This window comes from Apis florea, unplaced genomic scaffold (assembly GCF_048593485.1).
Source record: "Apis florea isolate Af1SG1 unplaced genomic scaffold, ASM4859348v1 contig_2495_pilon, whole genome shotgun sequence".
Lineage (NCBI taxonomy): Eukaryota > Metazoa > Arthropoda > Insecta > Hymenoptera > Apidae > Apis > Apis florea.
The window spans coordinates 77496-102251 of NW_028256595.1; the positions used below are offsets into that span (position 1 = coordinate 77496).

General features: G+C 40.1%; 3 protein-coding genes across 6 annotated transcripts in view; 1 reads left to right on the top strand and 2 right to left on the bottom strand.

Annotated features, from left to right (window-relative positions):
• The window catches only part of LOC100864563 (Alkaline phosphatase 4), a 5185-nt gene extending 1337 nt beyond the window's left edge, over positions 1-3848 (bottom strand). The window contains exons 1-7 of one of the 2 annotated variants that reach the window (XM_086906942.1): positions 3154-3848; positions 2199-2311; positions 1860-2080; positions 1549-1741; positions 906-1072; positions 511-822; positions 3-432 (exon numbers count right to left, since the gene is read on the bottom strand). In XM_086906942.1, the coding sequence (XP_086763068.1) occupies positions 3-432; positions 511-822; positions 906-1072; positions 1549-1741; positions 1860-2080; positions 2199-2289 (1414 nt within the window). In that variant the 5' untranslated portion in view covers positions 2290-2311; positions 3154-3848. Of the gene's footprint in view, positions 1-2; positions 433-510; positions 823-905; positions 1073-1548; positions 1742-1859; positions 2081-2198; positions 2312-2396; positions 2471-3153 lie in introns of those variants that run through there. The other variant, XM_086906943.1, reaches the window with a different exon arrangement.
• Positions 2578-24649, top strand: CtsL4 (Cathepsin L4). 2 transcript variants are annotated; one of them, XM_031918739.2, is made up of 6 exons: positions 2578-3090; positions 21971-22068; positions 22232-22408; positions 22589-22951; positions 23151-23311; positions 24053-24649. In XM_031918739.2, exons 3-6 carry the CDS (start codon positions 22280-22282, stop codon positions 24246-24248), a joined length of 849 nt encoding a protein of 282 aa, XP_031774599.1. In that variant the 5' UTR covers positions 2578-3090; positions 21971-22068; positions 22232-22279; the 3' UTR covers positions 24249-24649. The 2 variants fall into 2 exon arrangements, with proteins under 2 accessions (XP_031774599.1, XP_012346399.2); XM_012490945.3 differs by lacking the exon at positions 2578-3090 and having other exon boundaries at positions 21202-22068.
• On the bottom strand, positions 6256-21271 carry Mitf (transcription factor Mitf). Of its 2 annotated transcripts, none has more exons than XM_031918735.2 (7): positions 20202-21271; positions 16558-16765; positions 15751-16104; positions 10265-10454; positions 9886-9961; positions 8774-9053; positions 6256-7939 (listed from the first exon to the last, which is right to left on the bottom strand). In XM_031918735.2, exons 1-7 carry the CDS (start codon positions 20468-20470, stop codon positions 7700-7702), a joined length of 1617 nt encoding a protein of 538 aa, XP_031774595.1. In that variant the 5' UTR covers positions 20471-21271; the 3' UTR covers positions 6256-7699. The 2 variants fall into 2 exon arrangements, with proteins under 2 accessions (XP_031774595.1, XP_031774594.1); XM_031918734.2 differs by lacking the exon at positions 20202-21271 and adding an exon at positions 18567-19611.
• Positions 24650-24756: the final 107 nt, after the last annotated feature.

Sequence of the window (24756 nt, forward strand, 5' to 3'; positions counted from 1 at the left end):
ACCTATCGCGTAAACCCCGACATCTTCGCCCCCGTGTGTCTCGTCCTCCAAATATATACCAGCCATTTGAGTGTAATACGGATCACCGCGTGTCTGATCCCGATCGACGGGCCTCCACGTTTCGTTCACGTTGCTGCTATCGTTTCGTCGATGGTAAAAGAAGCCTGGACCGTTGATATAACTGAGCGTCTCGTAAGCCGGTACGTTCGGTTTCGATGGATCGTTGGCGAAACCGAGGATATCGTTCCCCCTCTTCGGATAACCGTTAATGGTGAACGCGTGGGAATGATCGGCGGTCACGAGCACCAATGTTTCTTCCAATTTGACCAGTTGAAGAGCGGTCGATATCGCCTCCTCGAGTTCCGATAATTCCCGCAACGCCAACTTCGCGAAATTATGATGATGGGCCATGTCTATCCTCCCGCTCTCGACCTGCGCGCCACCAGAACCGAGACATATTTTATTATATATCGTAGTTCACAACGGATATTTTCAACGGATGGAACTCACCATTAAAAGGAAACCATTGTCGTTCTTTCGAAGCAATTTGATAGCTTGTTCGGTCATGTTGGCCAAACTCGGGGTCTCCTCGGTTTTGACGGCGTGATAGGGGAGGTGGTCGGTAGCGAAAATGCCAAGGATTTTCGACGTGTTGGCGATATCGACGGAGAAAAGTTGTTCGGAGTTGGTCACCACTTTCCCGTCGGGGTTATTTTCCTCCCAGTACTTCGCCAAATTTTTCCCATCGCCCCTGACGCACGTATCGGGATCTATCGGTTCCATCGGCAAGCCTAAAAGTTGCGCTCCACCGCCCATGATTACCTGTCATGTTTTTCATCCGACGATTATCAATCCGCTCGATTCGTTCGGAGATAAACGTAAGAGGAACGTAAGTTGACACTTGCCTGAAACTTGTTTCCCGGTTCGTCCTCCACCAATTGTCTCCCTATATCTTTCACGCAATCTTTGTATTGTTTCGGTATCGAGGTATCGCATTCCCAATCACGATTATTCACGTGAGCGTACAATCCTGCCGGGGTGGCATGGGTCACCCGAGTCGTCGTTACGAATCCTATACGAATTTCAACGTATTGATAAGTTTCGATAAGAATACAGTATTTTCTTTTTTTCCTTTTTTTTCTTTCGAAAACGAACCACACGTCGATCGATATGTTTATTTCATTATATAACCGTGATAATGCGTGAAAAGAGGAGAAAAAGAAGAAGAAGAAGAAGAAGAAGAAGAAAAGAGATAGAAAGATATATATATATATATATCGCGACCTAGATAAAACGGAAGGTCGTAGCGTGTCGTTTTTGCGCTCGTCCCGGCAAGGTCTATCCGACGTTTAACGTTTAACACCGGTAAGTCGACCGTGAGTCGATCGTTGCTGCTACCGAGTCACGTTTGCGCGCGTGCTACGATTTATCTTCAACGTGTTCGATATTCGGCCGAGTTGTATACACGCGTTATTTACCTTTTATTTTTCTTCCTTCTAAGAAAAAAAAAAAAAAAAAAAAGGAAAAAAGGAAAAAACGATCGCTTACCCGTGTCCATGCCGCTTTGCTGAGCCCAATCCGCGACGGTCGTAACTTTGCTCGCTTGATTGATTTGCTTGTCGCATTGATTGTACGAGGATCTCGTGTCCAATCCGATAACCTTGTAGCGACACTTGACGCCGGAAAATATCGCTGTAGCTGTTCCAGCCGAATCCGGAACTTGCTTGTCCGTGTTGTAAGTCTGTAAGGAAGAAGAGGAGGAGGAGGAGGAGGAGGAGGAGGAGGAAGAAAGCGAGAAAAATTAATTGGATTTATGCGTATTATACGCACAAGTAGATGCATGATATATGACACGATACCTTGGCGAATCCAGTGTTGGGAAACATTTCGAACGCCAATTTATATTCTTCCCCGGTGTTACCCTTGATTTGGCCTTTGTAGATTCGGCCTGCCGTGATCGTAGAAATTCCCATCCCGTCGCCGATGAAAATAATAATATTTTTCGCGCGATTCTCGTTGTTTCGATGAGCTAGGATCCTTCGAAGATTCTCTTGACCAGATTTCAGCCAATAGGACATATCTACGAATCGTAAATGTAAATGTAAAATATAAAACGAGGACAAGATTTTTATCCGAAGAAAAAAGTGTTGGTCCGATCGAATAAAACTCGAAATTAAAGTTAAAGAAACGATACCTACCTTCGTAATCGGTCGCGTTCCGAGGTAGGGGTTTGACAAACTGGAGAAATCCCATTAGAGAACAGATTAATAATAAGAGCGGTCGTTTCATGCTTGCGTCGAACGTGAGAAATCTGTAACAAATTGTATACATCGTATCGCTAATCTTCGATGATGCAAACTGTCGTAAAAATCGTTATCTTTTATATCAGCACGTACGTATGTATGTAACGCGTGTTGAGAGTAGGCGACGAAAAAACAGGGGAATAAAAAAAGACGATGATATCTCGCGATGTTATGCGATGTTCGTCGCGCGATTTATTTATAAATTAAATAAACGTGGAAGATGAAGATGCATCGATGAAAACGGACGGAAGAGACGGATGAATTTTCTAATCGATACCTCGCCCTCGATACCACCCATACTTCCATACCGTACCGTATACGTGTGTGTATACCTAGGGTAGGGTATTATTTATACGGATAATAAGTAGCTATTGTAAGTGGATTATGATAGCTATTCTTCGTTCGTTCGTTCGTAATTTAAGGTTTCTTTGATTCGCGCGTATGCCGATTGGATAATGACAGGTTGGAAAGGAAATATAAAAAGCGACGTTTGAAGCGGGAAACGTTTATTCTCGGATTACGCGTGTTGGCGCGTGTCGAACAGGTTAGACAGAAATGATGGAAGGTATACGAGGAGGACGAGCGACGAAACGAGCGATGAAAAGGGGAAACGTTAATATTCGGGTCAGTCAGCGGGACGAGTTGCGTTACTCTAGAGTCGGTGGCAAGGCTATTGTGTAGGGTGTACGAGTGATATAATCGTTCGGAATACTCGAACGCGGGTATAGTATAGAATCGCATGGAATAGCGAAGGATAGCGGTCGGTCGTAAAATGGTACACGAGCAGGTAAGTAGCAATTTATTCGTGCAACGAATGATAATGTGACACCGGTGAAAATGAATTACCTACCTAGATTACGTTAATGCGAGAAAAGCGCGTATTTCCTTTCCTCTATCCCTCTGTGAGATACGAAGAAATAATAGATTTTATTCGTGTATATATATATATATATATATATATATGTATCTATACATCTATATATATATATATATATATATAGATCTCACGAAATGGTGTATCGAATCATCGTTGAACGGTTGAACGTTGACGGATGCGGAAGAAGAAAGAGTATCGATCGGTGGGTGGCGGTGAGCGATCGGTCGCGTGCGGTCGTCCTTGGAGATGGTGGTTGTTCGATCGAACGGCGCGCGATCGATGGTAAAAAGTTAAAGGAATCGTTATCGATTCGATATTACCGGAGCGAAACGCACCGAATACCGTATTAACGCCGATACAGCGCAACCAAGCAAGTTTGTCACTTTATATAGCGTTTCAAAGGCCCTGGTAGATTGTGTACACGAGGTGGAGAGCGTGCAAGGGACACTGAGAGTACAGATTCTCGAGGAGAGACGTGGTTTGGGGAGAAGGGGAACCCCTCGTGTACCGCTAATCCGGGCGTAATTGAACAGCTCGCTGCCATTATGTCTTACGTCCGCGAAAGATTAATACGAACGCGAATCTCCAACCGTGATCTTGTGCAACTTTCATCTTCCCTTCCTCCGTCTCCTTCGCCCTTTCTTCCGTCCTTTTCCTCCCCCTCCCCCACCCCACATCACCCCTCTTCCTATCACTCTCCTCTTTCGATAATCTTCCGATAAATCGTTTCGAAACGAAACACCGGGTCCCGTATCGCTCCTCCTTCCTCCTCCCCCCCCTCCCCCCTCCCCTTTATACTTGTCCTCGCTAAAATTCGTATCCGTGAACGTATCGTATCGTAACCATCCGATCGATCTTTATCGTCGATGATTGAGAATCTCGCGAGATCTCGTCGAGAGAAGGAAAGAGAACGAGAGAGAGAGAGAGAGAGAGAGAGAGAGAATCAAGGCCACCAAACCGACGACGCGATATAGTGGCATCCGTTTCTTTATTTTTTTTTTTTTTTTTTTTTTTTTTTCGTCATTTTTATCGCTCGATCGAATTTTGCACTCGCACTCGATCGGATTCCGGGAAAACGATTCCGCGCGAGCACGAGATCGATGCGTTCGTGCACGATGTGTCGAGAACAATGTAACGGTGACGTAACGGCGAGAAAGCTCGATCGACCAATCAACTTTTTGAAGTTGCCTCGAGCCTGAGAGAGGTGAGAGAAAAGCTTGATTCCTTCCATTGGTTCGAGATACGATTCGAGCGCGTGCTCGTTCCATCTCGATTCCCACGTTCTGTGCACGTGGCGAGCGAAGAAGAATAAGTAATTTTGAAATTTCTTGCGTCTAACGCGTGATCGCGTTCACGTTTCACCGATATAAAATTATGATCATTGCCTGTGATAATGATAATCACGAACACGATTATCTTCGATACCGCCGCGCTCCTTCTTCTTTTATTCGATCGATCGTATTCCCTTTCCCTCGCACGCCCGACTTTTCTTCCTTTCTTTTCCTCATCTCCATCTCCTTTTTCCTTTCCCTCTTTTCTCGCTCGTCGGGTATCGTTTTATCGCGCGCATTAACAACAGAGACGCGATTTAACGATTTACCACGATATCGAAAAATGTGCTTTTTCGAAACACATTTAAGATAACGTGTTTTATTAAGCGTGCAATAAGCGACAATTATCTTCTTTCTTCTCCTTTTTCCTCTTTTGTTTCGAAAAATATGGAATCGATGGAACGATATTTTCCCCGATTTGAAGGTATTAAAGGCTGGATTATTTTCTCGGTTCTTGTTGTTGTCTCGGGGAAATACGAGAATACGAAGCTTGAAAATAAATAAAATTTTGTTATTTCCTTTACGATCTGACAGAAGAGTTTTGAACGAGTTCTATGCAACCTTGTGTTTCTCGTTTTTAAAATAGCCAGGGAAAATCATTCGCTTACAAAAATTTGCGTTTTTATCTCGCTATTTTTCAACGATCGTAAAATCGTAATGAGATTAAATTACAACGTACGTATGTATCTACAACGAAATACGCGCTTATTCTTTTTTAACGATAATAATTAAATATATTGTATGCATCATATATATATATATCGATGCCGATTATACGATTATAAGGTGATGTAATCGTAAAGATTACTAAATTATATAATTATTATTAAATATTTAATAGAATCGATTATCCAATGCGATTATTACAAAAGGATGGAAGCGATCCTATCGCACATGATTCTATGAATAATTTCTCATACATTATGACGTGAGAAATTTTAAAAGATAACTGAAAAGAAACGAATCTTCACTAATACTTACTTACTTACTTGCGATTTAATTTTAATAAAAGTTTATAAAGCTTGCACTCTTGCTCGTTCGATCCTCGTTTACGAATACCCATGTTTATCCATCCATACCATTTTATTTAGCTCATGGCTCGCAGTTCGGAAAGATCAATTCGAAGTGACGATCTGAAACAACGAGAATCTCGATCAATTTTAAATTTTATAGAAAAAAAAAAAAAGACGAAAGTTGTTGGAAAAGTTATTCGAAAACGATTCGAGATAACGAAAAAAATCATGTTCGATCGGTTGGAAATGATAATTCGTTGATATTGTTTCATAATCCATTGCCAACTAGATACCGTGTCCACGAGATATCCACGAGTAATCCATAATCGGAACAATCTTTAATCGTTTCTTTTCATTTTCCTAAACCTTTTTTCTTACCATTCTCGAGTTTAATTCTATAATACGCGCATTCTATCGACCAAATTACAATTTTCATTTCTTTTACTCTTGTTTTTTTTTTTTTTTTTTTCGAACACGAGCATTGCGAGCAAATTTTTTTCCAAGTCTTTTATCATCGTGCATTCAAGCGTGCACGAACAGATACGCGTCAAGTTATTCTTTCGATCCGCGTAATTTTACACGCATATTTATCTACAACAGATTTTAAAAATTCTTACATTCGTTGTAACAAAACGGAAAGTAGAAGAGGAAAAGAAGGGAAGAGAGAAAAAGAAGAAAGAGAAGGGGAGAAATGAAAACGTAAAAGTAAAAATAAATTTGATTGAACGGTGTTTCTGTAACATTTCATTTATATATTCTATAGTTTCTCACGATCACCGCTTAGAATTATCGCGATTCCATTCTAGAGCGGGTCTCGTGGATAACAGTGAGCGAGAATAATACGTATTAACGAGGTAAGACGCAATTGTTTAAACATGTATTAAAATACAATGATCACAGAGCGACGGAAACGATAATTCGATATTCGCGTGCGCGATATGTCTCTGCTTATTTATAAAAATCTACAGATTATTTCTCGACAACGCAAATTATAATGGTTGTTTCCATCGCAAAATACTTTAGAAAATATATATATATATATATATACACACACACATACACACATACATATATATATATATATATATATTGATTCGCAGATTTTTATCCTCTCTATGTACATTGACCATTTTTCGCAAAATCGCTATACTTTCTATATCGTTTGCACCATTTGTTTTCAAATTTCGTTTCGAATTTTTGTTCGAATCGATTGCTTTGCTTAAAATTACTCGATCAAAATTACTTCTTAGATCTAGACGTGTAAATTTTAATTGGCACATGTTCACCATTATGAATAGATATACGTATATGTATGTCTTTTCGCAATTCGGAAATTTTTGTATAAAAATATCATTGAAATTATCCGCTCGAATCGAACGTCATCGCATCAAGTTATTATTCTATTCGAATATTATCGGTTCATCGAGATTTGAAACCGACGTTTGAAGCGACGTTCGCGTCCTCGCGAGGAGAGAGAGAGAGAGAGAGAGAGAAAGAGAAAAAATAACGAAACAAAGATGTGGAAAGAATTTTTTAAATAAATGATTGAAATATCGCTCGATCGATGATACGAAGCGAAGATGAGCGCAATTTGCGAATGAAAAGAATCCCGCTTTAATTAAAACATCCAAAATAAATCCGTCGTTATTTCGGACAGTAAGTCAACGCGATATGCAATTTCAAGTATACATTTTAAGATTTTAGTTTGTTCGTTCGTTCGACCGAACTCGCGACCTGCGCGAGTTTTTCCCCCCACAAACGTGCGCGCGCATTATTCGCGCATTATTCCTGTGATCGCGAACTAACGATAAAAGACGCGCGGCGAGTCAGTTTCGAGGTTAGGTTCGAGAGAAGGACGATCCTATCGTACAAATATTACGTGCACCATGGTAATATCGTTCTACGTATAAAACGTACGTAGTTCGTATAATACGTATGTAAGTAAAGGGAGTAACGGCCAGCCGTTGAGGAAAGGTAACGATAAAAGAAGAAAACGTAACGCCTCGTGTCGGCGATGATCGCAAAAATCGCCAACTGTTCGACCAACTGTTCGCCTCTCTCTCGACCGATGGCTCGCTACGTATCCGTCATACGCTCGTTGCCAACTCGTTCATTCGATAAATAATAGCCGAACACGATTCGAATCCAATTCGATTTGATTCCGTTTGAATCGTGTTACGCGACGATATCCATGTCGGAGGAAGAGTTGGGCGTGGTCGGCGCCAAACTACCGAGGGTGTCCTCGTCCGGCAGCCCGTGTTGACAACCAGTCTGCGTTGGACTCAACGGCGGTAGATGGGGCGAGGAGAGCATAGGATCGCCGCTATGAATCGGCCCGTTCCCATCGTCCTCCATCAGATCTTCCAGTTGGGACATGCTCAAACTCGTTGCTTCTTCGGTAACCAATTCTGGAATCTGTTCGAATACGAACGAATATATATATATATATATATGTATATATATATATATAGAGAGAGAGAGAAAGAGAGATATCGTGTTACATACGATGTTTCGAGAAAGAGCGCGGAGAATGGAAAACTAAGAAAATAAATCTATCTCGAGATGGATATTGAAATCCGCGAAAAAAGATCGTAATAATAGGAGATACGATTCAAATTTTCTCGTTATCTATGCGGAACGATCTTTCCTCGTGGTCGTGGTGGAAGGAAGAGGTGGAAGGAAGAAGAAGAGAGGGGGAGGGGGGGGAAGAAAAACGATAAGCGACGATAAATACGATTGGGTGATAAACGGGGGAACAATAAGTGGTTGGAAATAGTGGGAGTAAGGGAGAAGAAGAGTATCGTCGGCGGGTATATCGAGTATAAAATTGTCTATTTATGCGTATATAAAGTTGGAAAGAGAGAAGATAGAAGGACGAATAAAGGAACGATATCGTGGTAGTTACATAGTAGTCTGGTGATCGGAACAGATGCGAATTACGAAACCAGTCTCGGGAACGAAGCGAACGTTTATTCGGATCAAGGATCGTGAAACTGTACATCGGTGTAGGTATATCGGCGTTGATCGGGATAACCTTGACGAAAAATTCATAGGAATCGTGGTTAGACAGCACGAGAATACGTACGTTTCGTCGTTATGTAAAAACGGAAGCACGTACGTACATAACTTAAACCGAGAGGAGTAGTATCTCTCTCTCTCTCTCTCTCTCTCTCTCTCCCCCTCTCTTTCTATCGGGAAAAAATGGAAAAAAAAAAAGAAAAAAAAATAAGGAATTAAAGGTTGGATTACCTTGCGATGTTCGAGTTTGTTTCGAGCAAAGGCGTTTAACATGCTACCGGAAGTGGAGGCCCAATTGAAATCGGAAACCGGAAGGCCATGCGCTTTTGCTTGCAATTCCAACTCTTGAACTCGTAAAAGGAGTCGGCGATTCTGATGTTCCAATTGCTTGTGCCTCGCTTCGTTCTGTTTCATTCTTGTCAACTCGTTTTTCAACAATTTTATGTATTCCACCGAGGACTTGAGTATCGTGCCTTTATTCGGCCTAACGTCTCGAACGATTTCGTAATACCTGAAACAAAGCAACCAGCCATGAATCGGTGTTGTCGTTTATTACGTATAAGCATTCGTTCTCTCTCTTTTTTTTTTTTTTTTAAGGCGAAATTTTCTTCCCCTTCACGCGCCTCAGGCTACGATACACGCAGAGATTTCAAAACAAATCTCGAGCAAAATGCAAAATCGTTCCAGCTCGAGGCGCTGGAACAGAGAGGGGTTTAATAAATTGAAAAACGGAATATCTAAACGCATATATCGACGATTTTCGATTTTTCAATTTTCGATTCGAAGAATTATCCGTGTTCGATTCGTGTGTGAATTTCGTAAGAGAATATGAAAGCAAATACGATATATATATATATAATGTTTAACGAGTCGTAAGATACGCCGATACGTGGACGAAAAGAAAAACGGGGTCGTATGGGCATGTTTGCCATGTAATTAGACTCGTTTTGTTATCGAGTCGCGACACCGTAACTTGGTCTACTGTTATCGAGTCGTACTTGGATACTCGCGTCTCTTTCGCGCGACACATCCAACAGATTGAAAAGTGAAGAAGAAAATCGTTTCATTCATCCTCCTCGTTCATTTTTCCTCGTTTTGCAAACCGTATGTTTATGTTTGTTTAAAAAAAAAAAAGAAAAAAGAAAAACATAACGCAAACGTGTACGAACGCGTACATTACGGAGCGAAAGGAGAGAGAGGAAAGAAAATAATTGGATTCGGAAGGTACTCGATATCGTCGCGTTATCGTCGCCGTATTATCGTCGCGTTGGACGACGATATGACGAGATACAACGTGAGAAGACGCGAAGAAGAGGTAGGAAACGAAAATGTAAATTACTTACGGATCGTTAGTTTTAGGTAAAAGAGTGCCGAGCTCTTTGATCCTGTCGTTGATGTTGAACCGTCTTCGTCTCTCGACTGAAAATAATAATAATAATAATTAGCTATCGACGCATTTTGGGATATTTTTACGTGATTGGACAAAGAGGATGGATAGAAAAAAATATAGCATCGCGGTTTTCGACGGGGAGGAAAAAGAAAGGGAATCCTGGTGTTAAATCAATTATTGCAATTGGGACGAGAGTTGGTTTGGACGGTGCTGTTCTCTATCCGAGGAATACGAATAAATTATTACATGGTTTTTCGCATGCTGCTACTAATTGACAGTAACAGGGTAGCGGAGCGACGATATTGACGCAACAGCCGATCTTGCTTACTTACTCATATTATGATTATCTTTCTTTTGTCGATCTTTGGCAAGCGCATGTATCTCCGCCTCCGTAAGTAACAAAGGTTCCGGTTTGATTTGCAACTCGGGGATATTGGTCAGGCTTCCTGATTGGCTGTCCTTTAAATTATCACCTAGGGAGTTGGCTTCGAACGACAATATGTCGTCTAAGAGATCCTCCGCCTGTAATCGGACAACAAATCAGACGTGACCGAAGAGTAGCGAACGCGTGGTCCATCGTCGGATTCTAAACGACGGATGAAATCGAATGAAACGAAGCCGAGAGATGATAAAACTATCTCATCGATCGTATAACGCTTCGATTCAATTTCTCGAAATATTAACTTCAACATTTCCGTTTTAATCCGACATATACATTCTACATTCTGCGTATACATTAACATAACGCTGCTCGTTTCTTCTTCGATCGATTAATTTTTCGATCGATTTCGTTAATTTTGGGAAAAAAAAGTATCGAACGCGATATTTATTAGGGGATAACGACGAATTATTTATTTTTGAACGCAAACAGGGGAAGAGCAGAGAAGAAAGAAAGAAAGAAAGAAAGAAAGAAAGAAAAAAAGAAAATGACGAGAATAGGAAACGATGTAAAACGAACGGATCGTGGTGAGATCGCGAGCATCGACGCTCAACGAACGGCGCTTATGCCTGTTCGAGTTGCGTACGTGTACGTTACGTAAACATTACGTAACAATAATAACGAGTAACGTCTGTCCGTGGAAGAACGTGTCGATGGAGGAGCGTGGCACGTCACAAAGGCAACGAAGTGAAACGGAAAGTGAAACGGATGGAAAGATTCGAATTTGTAGTAGCGGAGAAAGTGAAAAGAGATGGGGGGAGGAAATGGAAAGATTCGATCGATTACCTTTCAACGAAATCGATGTTAAAATCGATCGTTTATCGCGCGTTGAGCAAATTATCGACGATAAAATCGACGACTAGAAAATACAATATAACATATACACAGGAAGGAATATACATTTACATTTAATCGCGAATAGTTTGCGTGGACGGAGCAATTATCATAACGGAAGTTGTATCGGGTTTTATGTTTCGTCGTTTCGTCGAAACATACCACGTTGTATCTCTACAGCTGTAGCGTGATAAAACGAGCGTATATCGGCGATATTCGATTTTATATAGATTTTTCGGTTTGGTTTCGTCCTCTGGAAACCAGAGGATGAATAATTTTTGAAGCGAGCGTAGGTCGGATAGAAAAATTGTGCTCGATATTGTACGTTCGTGAGGAATGAAACTGGAAGCTGTCCTTGGAATTAGTTGAGAACGATTAAACGAAACCGAAATGAACGAACGGTAGATTTCACGGTAGATTTGCTCCAATTTTTTCAACACGTACGTTTCATCGCGCTCCTCTCTCTCTCTCTCTCTCTCTCTCTCTCTCTCTCTCTCACTGACTCGCCGTTTGTTTCGCTATCTTTGTCGATATTATGCAAAGCAAGACATCTTTCACAAACATATTAACATCGAGCGAGAACGAATTCGTGATATCGTCGAGGTGTTTTTTATCTAGATAAGGCGTTATCTGGACGCGACTGTAATCGCTGCCTCTTATCTCGAAAACCTTCTTTTTTTTTTAGCCTTTGATCGAGAAAGATTTATTTTTCGTTTCTTCGAGCAATCGGAAGTGTTGTCGTTTATCATGCGTGTTTCCCTCGTCGATACACGATGAACGATAAAGCAAAGCAAAGAGAGAGAGAGAGAGAGAGAGAGAAGAGAGAAAACGAGAAAGTTTCGTAAGGTGGAAATTATTCGTCGTGTTCGTGGATTCGCGTTTCACGTAGCGATAACGGGATACCACCGAAATCTACGAAATATCACGGCACACGTAGTATCACGCGAGAGAAAAAGAAGGAAGAGATAAGGCGATTCTTCGTCCCGTCGCGACTTTTTATCTCTGTTCTTCGTTGAAAATTGATAAGAAGGGATACATATCCTTTGGTTCAAGCTCGTTGTTCTATTATATATCGATATCGCGCGCGATCGATTATTTTCCCTCCGAAAAAATTTATATTCTCTCTCTGCCTCTGATTTTGTCTCTCGAAACGACGTATTGCTACGTATTCGATTCATTTCATCCGCTCGGTTCGAGATATACGCGCGCACGTGTTGTGAAATGTAACGCCAATAATCGAATAGCGCGATAACGCAATAACGCGGTGCAATTAACGGGAGCGAAAAACCGCGTGGAAAAAGATGTACGCGAAAAATATACGGAATGAGATGCGGAAGAGAGAGAGAGAGATACACGTTCTACGGAGATCACTATCGGAGATGATATTTAAACGAATGGAATAAAACTCACCTTACACCTGCGGGTAATTATATTGAATACCGGCATGTTGTCGCCGCTTGAAAGAAAATCCGACGATGAAAAAGTAAGAAGAACCGTGTGTATTCGTATGCGGTCAGACCGAGAGAGGCATGCGCGGGCGGGTCTGCTGCATGCGTGCACGTGGTTAGGAGGCGCGCGTATTCGTGGTATGCGTGAGTGGTATTTTCGATTCGAATATGCAAACGTAGAGAAGAATGGCGACGAATGGAATAAAAATGTTATTAGTCCTCAACTTCTTCTTTCAACGTTCAAAAAAAAAAGAAAAAAAAAAGAAACCATATTTTGCATGTACGATCGTTGTTGCAATCGTTGGAGTTATTTCGATAGAACTGTATCGTTGGAACTGAATCTCTGGAAATTATCTCGTCTCGAAAATTTGAACAATAGAGATCCGGTATCGCCGTTATCGCGTTCGTTCATGTCATCGTCATCACTATCATCCTTGTCACCGTTCTCATTGTCACAGCCACTGTCGCCATCTTCGACGTCATCGCAATAGTTTTAGTTCTCGCTGCCTCTCGTTTCGTAATTATCATCGTAAGTAAGATACGATTAATCTTCTTTTCCTTCGTTTCCTTCTCTTTCCCTGTTCTCCCTCCTTCTTCGAAAATTCTCCACGACGATCTTCTTCTCTTCTTCTTCTTTTCCCTCGATGCGCGATATTCAAGGTGCGTAAAATATAAGAGGAGGCACGAAGGAGGAACGAGAAGGATTTGACGAACGATTCTTAACCGATTCAATGGTAGAGGAAGGTTGGCGACGAAACGAACGTGAACGCGAATAGGAATGCGGATGAAAAGGCGGATCGATCGAGGAACGCGTGCATTTTTGAGCAACGCGTCGCGCCGTTTCGAACAACGAACTTGCGTTTTCTCTTCGTATCGCCACTTCGTCGCGACTCGGCTACCTGCGATTAAGCGCACCTCAAGGTTGCGGTTACCCAATATCGTGTCTCGCGCGTTTTTCGAAACGGACAAGAATCGGGACAAGAATAGGGAAGGACGAAGAACGGAAGGAAGAGGTGCGAACGAATGGAAAAACGATGATCGGATGAGGCGAGGCGAATGTGTCGCGCGTTAAAAAGAATCCATTGTCCGAAAAAAAAACGGTCGGCTTATCGGCTCCAAATTGTGCGAGGCGATAAATTTAAAAATAGTGCTCATCGCAATAGTACGCATTACTTTTTCTTCTTTTCTTTTTTTTTTTTTTTTTTTTTAGAAAAAAAATAATCCGCAGATACCGTGTTACGAACAGAAACAACACGAGTTGATTAGAACGATCGAAATAAATAATATCGAAGTGTCGATGACGGGTGTTAATCTTTCAAGATGAGATATTTCAGCGGATCGGCAATTTTTCCTCTTGTCGTCGTTATCGGAGTGTTTTCCTCTCGACGAATCCGAAAATATTCCGCATTCGATGATCCGACGTGGTTCTCTCTTTCTCTCTCTCTCTCTCTCTCTCACCCCCTCGAGTCGAGTCGGTTGCGAAAAGACGTGAAATTACGTCGCGTCCGTCGATGGAGGCGATAGAAGGAAACGAGAGGAAAGAGAAGACGTGGAAATCGTGTCGCGAAACGAACATCGAACCACCAACGACGCTCCACGAAGGTTTGCTCTCGCGCGCGAACCTCCACCGTCGATCGGCTCGCTTCGGTACTGCTCGCTACTGCTCGCTACTGCTCGAATGCTCGCCACGCGCCACCGACGCTCTACCATGCCCCACGCCTGTTGCGCGCTATCGGCTATCGTTAACTTACCGTTTCTATCCGATATCCCCTACTATTCCGCTCCGCAACTATTGTGTTCACCGCATAACCACATTGTAGTACACGCGTTTTCGCTCTCTGTCGCTCGATTCGATATCCCATTTCCATCGTTCCTTCCTTCTTCTCTTCGTTCGTTCTCTCCCCCTCTTTCTCTCTCTCTCTCTCTCTCTCCCCCCCCACTCTCACTCAATCCTTCCATCCTTTTCTCTTAATCCATCTTAAAAATACTTTTCGAGTCGATTCGTTGCATCTCTCTCCCATTCTTTTTCACCGTTCGTTTCGCGACACACATTCTTTTCTATATCGTTATATTTCGTTGTAAACGATCGGTGACGAACGAAATTTTTGCGTTGCGTCAAATTTCTCTCGATTCTGTTATTTATTCTACTCTCGTCGAGTCGGTTGTACGACGCGTCTTAGGTATTGAATCGTGGTAACGGATTCGGTTTCTCCGTTAACCCAGTTGTTTGGCGTGCTCGTGGAATATTGCATGCAACAGACAGCCGAGCGTAGCTAAAAAAGATAGCAATGTAAAAAAAAAAAGTTTAACCGATCAAGCTGACGGAACGTATTTTATATTTTTCTTTCTCGTTTTTTTTCTCGAGAATCGTATCGCATACGGGATGTTTTTGCGTCAAAAAAACACGAGGATAGTGATATTTTTGATAGATCGATAATAAATCGCAGGATTATAGGTTATTATTGTAAATTATTATTGTAAATAGGAAAGAATTGTTTAACGAAAAGTTTTGCACGATAAGAAAAGAGTCACACAAAAATTCGCCAAATAAAGAAGGATTCGCAAGTCGTATCTATGTCGTGTGTAAAAAAAAAAAAAGAAAATATCTATTCTTCTTGTAGAGATACAACGTGGTACGTAACTATAATCGAAAACTATAGGCGAAAAACATTATATGTAAGTATATACGTATGTATGTTTCTGGCCGACTTTCGATGCCAGACGAATAACAAAGAAAAAGAAAGCGAGCGTACGATCGATTCAACCTTCGGGATGTCAAGTATACTTACGAATATGATCACAACTTCTATTTCGCATTCAACCTTACTCTTCAAATTGTGCTATGCGCATCTAGTTTTTCTTTTTCTATCCTAATGACACACTGTTACCGCTCAAACCGTATCGAGCAACCGTGCTTCTTCGTGGTTTCTTTTCTTTCCTTGTCTATTTCGATTCCATATATTTTCATTTTCCTATACGAAAATCGAGGTTTTCTTCCGTTTTCTTTCGATCATTCGACCCGGTTACTAGCCAGTGTGTATACGTGGAACGTATTTAGAATGAATGGAGGAAATTCAAATTTTGAGAGATAAATTACCTCGGAATTGCTGGTCGCGACACTGGAAAGACCCGGTGACATAGCACCGGTGGTAGGATCCGGACTGGCCGCAACCTGATTACCAAGCGGCAACACCGTGGGACCGTGTGGATACGAAGCCAGATGAGGATGCTGCGGCTTTGGATGATGCACCGTTGGACCCGGTGGTGCGCTCTGCACTATCATCGGTGCGGATGTCGGCACGCCTTCCACGGAATTTCTACCGAGAACGTTCCCGTCTCCAGCGCTGATCGTGCCGTTACCGCGAAACGACTCGTGAAGGTATTGCCGCACTTGATTCTTCTGCTTTTGAACGACATGGTAACGAGTCGGATTCTCCAATAATGTCCGCACCTGTACCGAGCAAAAATTATATACCTAATTTCGTTCCCTCTTTCTTCACCTTTATTATTATTTACAACTCTTTGGCCTTTAAATCGGTTTGTTTATTTGCGCGAAAAGGGAAAAAACACCGCTACTACACTTGTCCTTTTTTGATTTTTAAAAGTTCATGAACCGCTACACGCCAACTATTATATTATTATTCTCATCGTTCTCCTATATATATATTAAAGTAGAGATCTAAAAAGAAGAGATAAATAATCGGATGTATCGTTCGTGCACGATATTTCTATGTGTATGAAAGATATTTATATAAAAGGAACGACAGGTTATAAAGGTGACGATAAAATAAACGACGATGAAAGAGGTGGAGTGAAGTTTGGGATAGGGAGAAACGGTAATAAAAAAAAAAAAAAAAAAAAAAAGGATGCGCGACAACGAGATAACGAGATAAAATAAACATACTTGTAAGACTTGTGGTGGCACGTCTACGCCGATAGTCGAGAGTGAGGTAGAAGGTACTGGCCTGGGAGGAGCAGCGGTTGGTCTCTGTTGCTGCAAATTCTGACGAAATTCAGCTTCTCGCCTTTCCTGCTCTTGCAGCTGTTCTCGCATCAGCTGAAGTTTCAGTTGTGTACGCGAGGTGGGTGTTGCAGTCTTAAACGTTGGTGGACTGAAAACCATCGAAAACAAATTGATTTTATGCAAAAAAAAAAAAAAAAAACTTTATCTCTCTTCTTCGGACCGATATATATTTCTTATAATACGTTTTAATTGTATATTCTAACTAGAACGATCGATCGTTTCTTTTCAATTAGTACGAGAAATGATTTAAAATTTCAAAAAACCTGATCTATTATTTATATATATATACACGTACATTATAAACTAACGAGAATGATATACAAAAATATACCTTGCTTGTTGTACAAAATTCGTAAAAGAAATTCAAATTTACGAATTTAAAAAAAAAAAAATCTAATCCGAAAATATATAACTTGTAATATATTCATTAAAATTCAAATCTATGACTCAAGATGAAAATGAGCATGCAAAATAAGCATGTGAAGTTTCTTCGTGTTCGTGTTGTGTTAAAATTCTTTTTAGAAAAAAAGAAACTGTTTGTATCATTTACATCGCGATATTCGAGATGTATGTAGATATATACGTTGTCGTTCAAATTCTAATGAAATGTTTTGTGCAAGAGATAAACGTGTACAAATCGCGTGGCGATTTGACAGTTTATCAAGGAGGAGTGGTAGTAACGAGTCGCCTAAAAGGTATTCTCAATTTTGGAGCAAGGCCAAATTATAGCCATAAGAAAACCAAAATAGAGAGATTGTGCAATTTGGATCGAGATTCGATTCTTGTCCTCCGAGTCGCGATCTTTTCTTCCGGATAACACATCAAAAACGGTAACGTGTTAAAAACACGCTCTCCCTGTTCTCTATCTCTCGAAAACGATCAAGATCTCGTCCATTTTGTACATTTGTCGCGCAACTATATCACAAGTTATATAATCATCTTCGGCGAAAAAGTAAAGTAATCGAGTTGCTCTACATTCTTCGTTCGTTCTTTATTCCTCAAATTTTAAATTCGTTCTTACGCTCTTACGCTCTTTTTTTATCTTTCTTTTCTATCTTCTTTTTATCTTCGTGTCCACTTCACACGATACAAGAAGAAATAGAGATACAAATCTTTCTCAAAGACGACGAACATTAACGAATAACGAATTGAACGATATTATACGCTAAACGATACTTTATTACACATATTTATCGACGTAGTGTGATAAACGTAAAATTATTTTATATATATATATATATAAATTTGATTTCGTCATTGATCTTTTTTTTCGAAAAGGAAATAGTTTCGATACATCTCTTTGTTTTCTCTCGACAAACGAATCACTTTAATAAATAAAAATAAAAAAAAAAAAAATTAGATAAATAGAAAAAATAAGAAAAATATCGAAATATAAAAAGCAAGAAAACGACGAGAATCGTATATGTACGATGTATCGCCAGATTCGCGAAATACATTTACGTGTAAGAACCAAGGACGCGTTTATATTTAGATGCAATGTTTACGGTCGAGAAGAAGGTAGATGTGGCGGTAAACGGAACATACGGACACATACTTTGAGCTTTCGTTAAAAGAGAAGGATAATTTAACGAGAAAGATCTCGCTATTCTGCACAAATGTTGTATATAGTAAAGTAAAAAACAATACCGATGTATAGCGATGAAAAATAATATATATATATATATATATATATATATATATAAGAGAGAGAGAGAGAGAGAGAGAGAGAGAAAGATCGAATGAATGAAAAAAACAAAAGAAAGAGAAAAAAAAAAAGAATATATGTATGATAGAATCGAAGAGTTGATTTATAATAATTTGATATAAAAAATTGAAAATGAAGCGAACGTGAATCGATTAGATCTCGAACCGTTTTAACAATTCTGTACCAGCCTTGCGGGCGAGTTGATCGTAACGGCCGAGCAAACGCAACGTGACCATTGTTCCGAGAGTTGGCGTGCAATAGAGACGATGTGGGCATTCCGTCGACGATCGACGGATCCATGTCGAGGATCATGCGTAAATCCTCGTCGATACCGATATGCACGCGCACACGTTGTTCTTGTTCTTGTTGTTCTTGGCGTTCAATTTCTTCCTCCTTCTGCCGATGTTCCGAAATAGATGAACAATTAATCGTACGAATGGCGGACTTGACGGCGGTTCCGATGTGCGAACACGTGCACGAGCAGTTTGAATCTTGAACGTAGTGTCGCGACAAAGGAGCAGAGTTTGATTCCTGTTTGTTCAAAAATGGTAACGATACCGATACCGATGCCGATGCCGACGTCGACGCAGTCGTCGACGCCGGCACAGGCACCGTATCCGATTTCGATCCCAATTCCGGGGCTATAGAACGTGAAATTGGTAACGATCCACCAATATTTCCCCAATTCGACAACGTCTTTGTCGTTGTTGTTTTCGTTAACGTAGTCGTTATCGTTGTCGTTCTTGCTGCAGATATCGTTGTAATTACGGTTCCGATTTTGTTCTCGATAACAGCACCACCGATATTGTTCAATGGTCGCCCAACGTCGTTTATTCGATTCAATCGCGACACTAAATCCTCGAATTCGACGATTTGCCGCACTGTGTCGGATAACTCTTGCATGTCCTCCGAAGGAGGTGAAAAAGCTTTACGGCCAAACCAGGCCAGAAGTCGTGGCACTACTAAACCAGATGTCGCATCTTTTTGTTGTCACGGACATTGTCGACCACGAAAGCTGTCAGCTACGAAAAACCGACGCTCGTTGCTCTAAACCTGGATCCGTTATTCTTCTCTCTTTTCCACCCTTTCTATTTCTCTCGCGCGCCATTTTCGCGCATTCGCATATCCGCGCCAAATCTCGTTCGTCACTTAACCACCAATTATCAAATAGACGTCAACACTTGAGAATCGGCAAGATTTTTAGGATTAGAAACATGATAGTTGATTACCTTGTTATTTTCTTTCTTTCTTTTTTTTTTTTTTTTTTTTTTTCATATAATTTTCTCTATAATTGATTTGATCGAAAAGATCCCATTTGATTAGAAAACACGTATCCCTCTCAATATTGACATACGTACATAAGTCATGTATACATCCACGTGACACGTGAAACAGTTTACGACAGTTTAAGAAAAAAATTATTTACGAAACGACACGAGACGTAACTGTTTTGCGTAATGCCAAGAATGTGGAAATGTGCTTCGGAAATATTATTCGGATTTTTCTTCCGAGATCGAAATTAAGATCGAAGAAAGTGCAAGTGGAACGATGGTGGATAGAACCGAGGCCGAATCAAGCCGAACGTGAACCGAGATAAATCGATGTGTAACGAAATTAGCCGAAACAAGCCGAAGCAAGCTAAGAGCGCACGTATGACGGAGACGAGTGGAAGACTGCACATCGTAATCCAAAGAAATTACAAACGGTTAATCGATATCGAGATACGAGTTTAAAATTATTCGGACTATCTATTTTTAATCGTCGATTTCATTTATTTATCGCGATATATAGATTTTAAACATACAACGATACAACGTACCTGTCAATATTTGGGGCTCGGCTCTTTAATTCATAATACATGATGTCTTGTAGCGGCGTCGATAAAAAGGATAAAGCCTGTTCCCAATCATTATCGTGGTTATTCCTATCTTCGTTTTCCAGTTTATTACCACAACACGATTCATCGATACCAGTTATTCCATTTTGTTTGTCCTGACATCGACGATTGCACAAATTCGCTTCGCGATGTTCCAAATCAGCGGTAATAGCTGCCAGATCGAAACCCATGTCGATTCCAGATTCCTCCATTCTCGTATGTATATATACTTTTACTATTGGTAAAGATGCAATAAAAGAAAAATGCAACGCGACGCGACGCGGCGCGGCGCGAATTGTAGCGTCGCGACGCCACTTGTCGCGAATAAACTATGATTCTTGATATTTTTCTCGGTGAAAACGATCGCGATTACAGAGACAACGATGTTCTCGAGTTTTGCTTTCTAGTGTGGCGCCTCCCCACTGGTAGAAGCTAGGACGCGCGTGTCGAGCGATAATCGTAGCGAGAGACGGGAGAGACGGGCCTCCCGAGAACTTGTACCGAAAACTGTTAACCGATTGGTGATGAGCGCGGGATGCGTTTGTTACTCTCGACTATCCACGCTATCCGATGCTCGATGCCCGATACTTTCGATGCTCTATACTAGATCTCGGCTTGATGCCCAACCATTCAACGAGGGGACAAGAGAGATGAGTAGATCACGAGTTTCTCACTAACATCCGCGATCCCCCTCCTCCCCCATGTTTGCTATATGTCCATTCTTTACAACCGCATCACCAATACTATAATATGTAGTCCCAGCGAAAGCGAACAGACGAGAAACACTAATAAATTTGACCGATTGATCCTATACGCAAGCGCACTGCGAAACGATTTAACGAATCGTATATAAAAAAAAAAAAATTAATCGGATAAATTTAGAAATATCATAATGTTTTGTTGTAGGTTGATACGATAATGAAATGAATCGTAAACGAGAGTTACGGTAATTACGGAGTGATTATTTATATAAGAAAACGACGGGTAAATTAACAAATTAATCGTCGGTCAATGCACGAGTATGCATGGCCGGGATTATTTCTTCTCTAAAAGTACCACGATTTCTTGCAAGTACAGCCATCTCACGACAAACTCTTCAATCTTTCGCGTCGATCCATTATTCGTAACTTCATCGACATTGCATTCTTGTTCTCTTTTTGCTTTCTACTTTTGCTTTAAACGCATTTACTACTCGATGCAATCGATTTAAAACCGGAAGAACGAATGATAATTTTCTAACTTTTTTTTCTCTCTTTTTTTTTTTTTTTTTTTTTTTGCTTCTTTAAAAGCATAGAAAGATATTAGTTGTTTTTATTGCTTTTTGATTTTTTTTTATGGTGAAACGATAAACGGTATCAAGTAATGTCAAGTGCGGAAAAAGTTACGCGATATTTTGAGAATATATCTATACTGTGTGTGTATATTTGAGATGATGCAAATATTATAACTTATGCTTACGTAGCTACAAAATTTATTAAAATTGCTGACACAACCGTTAATTGTGCCACCGTATCGTTCGACACATCGAATGAAAACAATAGCAAGGCCCGTACCTTGATCGTATCGAAATAACGAATACTCGAATCAGTTGATCGAATCGTCGAAGGAACAAGATCGTCGCGTACGATCGAATCGATTTTCATTTTAATTCTCTCGAATCAAGGTATATTCGATGTATATTCGATTTTGCATTTTCCCAATTCTCTTTTTAGTCGCATGGAGCATCGATGGGATTCAAGTGTTCGGAAAGCAAAATCGTTTTCCTCAAGAAATATCGAAAAAATTGGACGAGTATTGGAACTCATACAAGGTACTACATGTACATACATCTACATACATACATACATGTATTATATCAAATATAATGGATTAACGTGTATGGATTAAAATATAGGATGCAAATCTGTTGTTTGATAAATATCCAATTTACCGTAATAATCATTATTTTGATATAATTTGTTTGTATAAATCAGGCCCGTTACAATAAAAGTTACTCCGGAGATCTCGAATCTAGTCGAAGAATGACTTGGGAAGAAAATTTAATAACGATCTATAAACATAATATGATGGCAGCTGCAGGCCACCACAGTTATACATTGAAAGACAATCATATTGCCGATCTTGGAACTAGACAATACATTCGAGATATGGTAATATACATATATATATATATATATGAATGATTAAAAAAATTTTGAGATTTACAAGTATAAATCGATATAAGATTTCATCAAATCGGATATATTTTTATTCGATATTTTTACTCGTGAAAAAGAAGAATTATTATTTATCGTTTAAACGATAATACGATCTTCTCTTTTTATTTACAGGTGAAATTGATTCCAAGTCGGAAGCGACGTATATCGAAAGAAACATTGGTTGGTGTAAGTTTATCCGATCACCAACGAGATATTCCACGAGAGCTCGATTGGCGCGAGAGTGGATTTAAGACACGAGCAGAAAATCAAAGGGATTGCGGAAGTTGTTACGCGTATTCCATAGCTGGCAGCATCGAAGGACAAATCTTTAAAAAAACAGGCATGTTGCTTCCATTGAGCGAACAACAATTAGTCGATTGCAGTACATCCACGGGTAATTTAGGATGTTCTGGAGGATCTTTGAGAAACACGTTGAGATATCTTGAAAAAGCAAAAGGTTTAATGGCTAAGAAATATTATCCGTACAAGGCGAAAGTACGTACTTTCTTTCTTTTCTTTTTTTTTTCTCCTTTCTCTTTTTCTTATTTTTCACTCTTTTCGCAAAAAAGAACGATAGACAATATTAATATATACGATGATGGGTATATTTAGCGCGATTTTTAGAAGATATTATATTCGTGAAATTATCGAAGGAAAGAATAATTAAATCATATTTATATTTTTGGAAAAATAGCAAGGTCCGTGTCGTTTTAACGAAGATTTGAGCGTAGTTAACATAACCTCTTGGGCAGTGTTACCGGCACGTGACGAGAAAGTTTTGGAAGCTGCAGTAGCGACCATAGGTCCAATAGCTGCCTCGATAAATGCCAGCCCAAAAACGTTTCAACTTTATCAGTGAGTATCCGTATCATTCTTTTTTTTCTTTCTTTTTTTGTTTCGAAACAAATGAAACTCGAATTTGCAAAAAAAAAAAAAAAAAAAACAAACATTCCATAAAATTTATTACACTACGATACGATTATTACCGATTATTATACGTACGAATTATATAGCATACGTATAGTGAAATACGTGAAAAATGAAATAGAGGGAAGAAGAAGGAAAAGGAAAAAGAGCGAATGATGGGTGAGAGAGAGAGATAGGGATAGGGTAGTAGCGAGGTAGTAGTAGAAGAATAACGAGGGAAGACGAAAAATGATGGAAGAAAAGGAACAAAGCACTTTTGACACGCAAATGATTCGTGACTTGGACGAGTGTTTACGCGAAAGTTAAGAATACGAAAACTCGTATCATCCCCCTCTGGTAGATATATTCGAAGAAATTGGTCCACTTGCACGATAACCTTTGGTGCATTGTTTACGCGACGATGAGCCTGAAACGGCAACGAACCGAAAGTCAGTGAACTTGCGTTTCGGAACCGAAAGGAAGTTTTACATTCGCTTCGATCATCGATATTCGCTCGTCGTTTTTAATCGCTCAGTCAATCAACGAGTCGGAAACGTAAATGTGCAATTCTTCCTTCTCCTTTCTATTCTTCTCTCTCTGTAATTATTATTTTTATTTTTTTCAAGCTATCGTACGGGACGATATTTAATATTTCCCGATTCGATCGATTTTTTTTTTTCCTTTTCACAGCAAAGGAATCTACGACGACGAGGTTTGTAGTTCGGACATGGTGAATCACGCTATGTTGATCGTTGGATACACGCCAACCGAATGGATCTTGAAGAATTGGTGGGGCGATGGTTGGGGAGAAAATGGATACATGCGTTTGGCAAAGAACAAAAATCGATGTGGCGTTGCGAATTATGCGGCGTATGCGAAAGTTTAACTCGATAAACTGGAGAGAGAGAGAGAGAGAGAGAGAAGAAGAAGAAACGATCCATCGTTGATTTACGCTTACACTGAAATTTACATTTTGCGAAATTTCTTCGATCGAAACGTAAACGCGATTGTGAGAAATATATCTGTCCATCGAAATCTGAAAGGATCGGTGAATCCAAATTCGATTTCGCATCGAATATCCCCTACCTCTTATTTTTGTTTTCCCATACATGCATGCATACATACATACACACGCACACACACACACACACACACATATATATACATTCGAATTAAAAAATTATCTATCTCGAGGTGTAAAATATGTTTGAAATTTTCGAAAAAAAAAAAAAAAAAGAGAAATCGTTAGACGGTTGGAACAATAAATCGGCTCGATCTTTCTCGGAAGCGATAAATTTGAGTTCTTAACCTTGAATTCTACCACCACCGTGGTAATCATTTTCTGGCTGATAATAATAATTCCTTTCGATTACCCAACGACCGCGTTGGAGAAA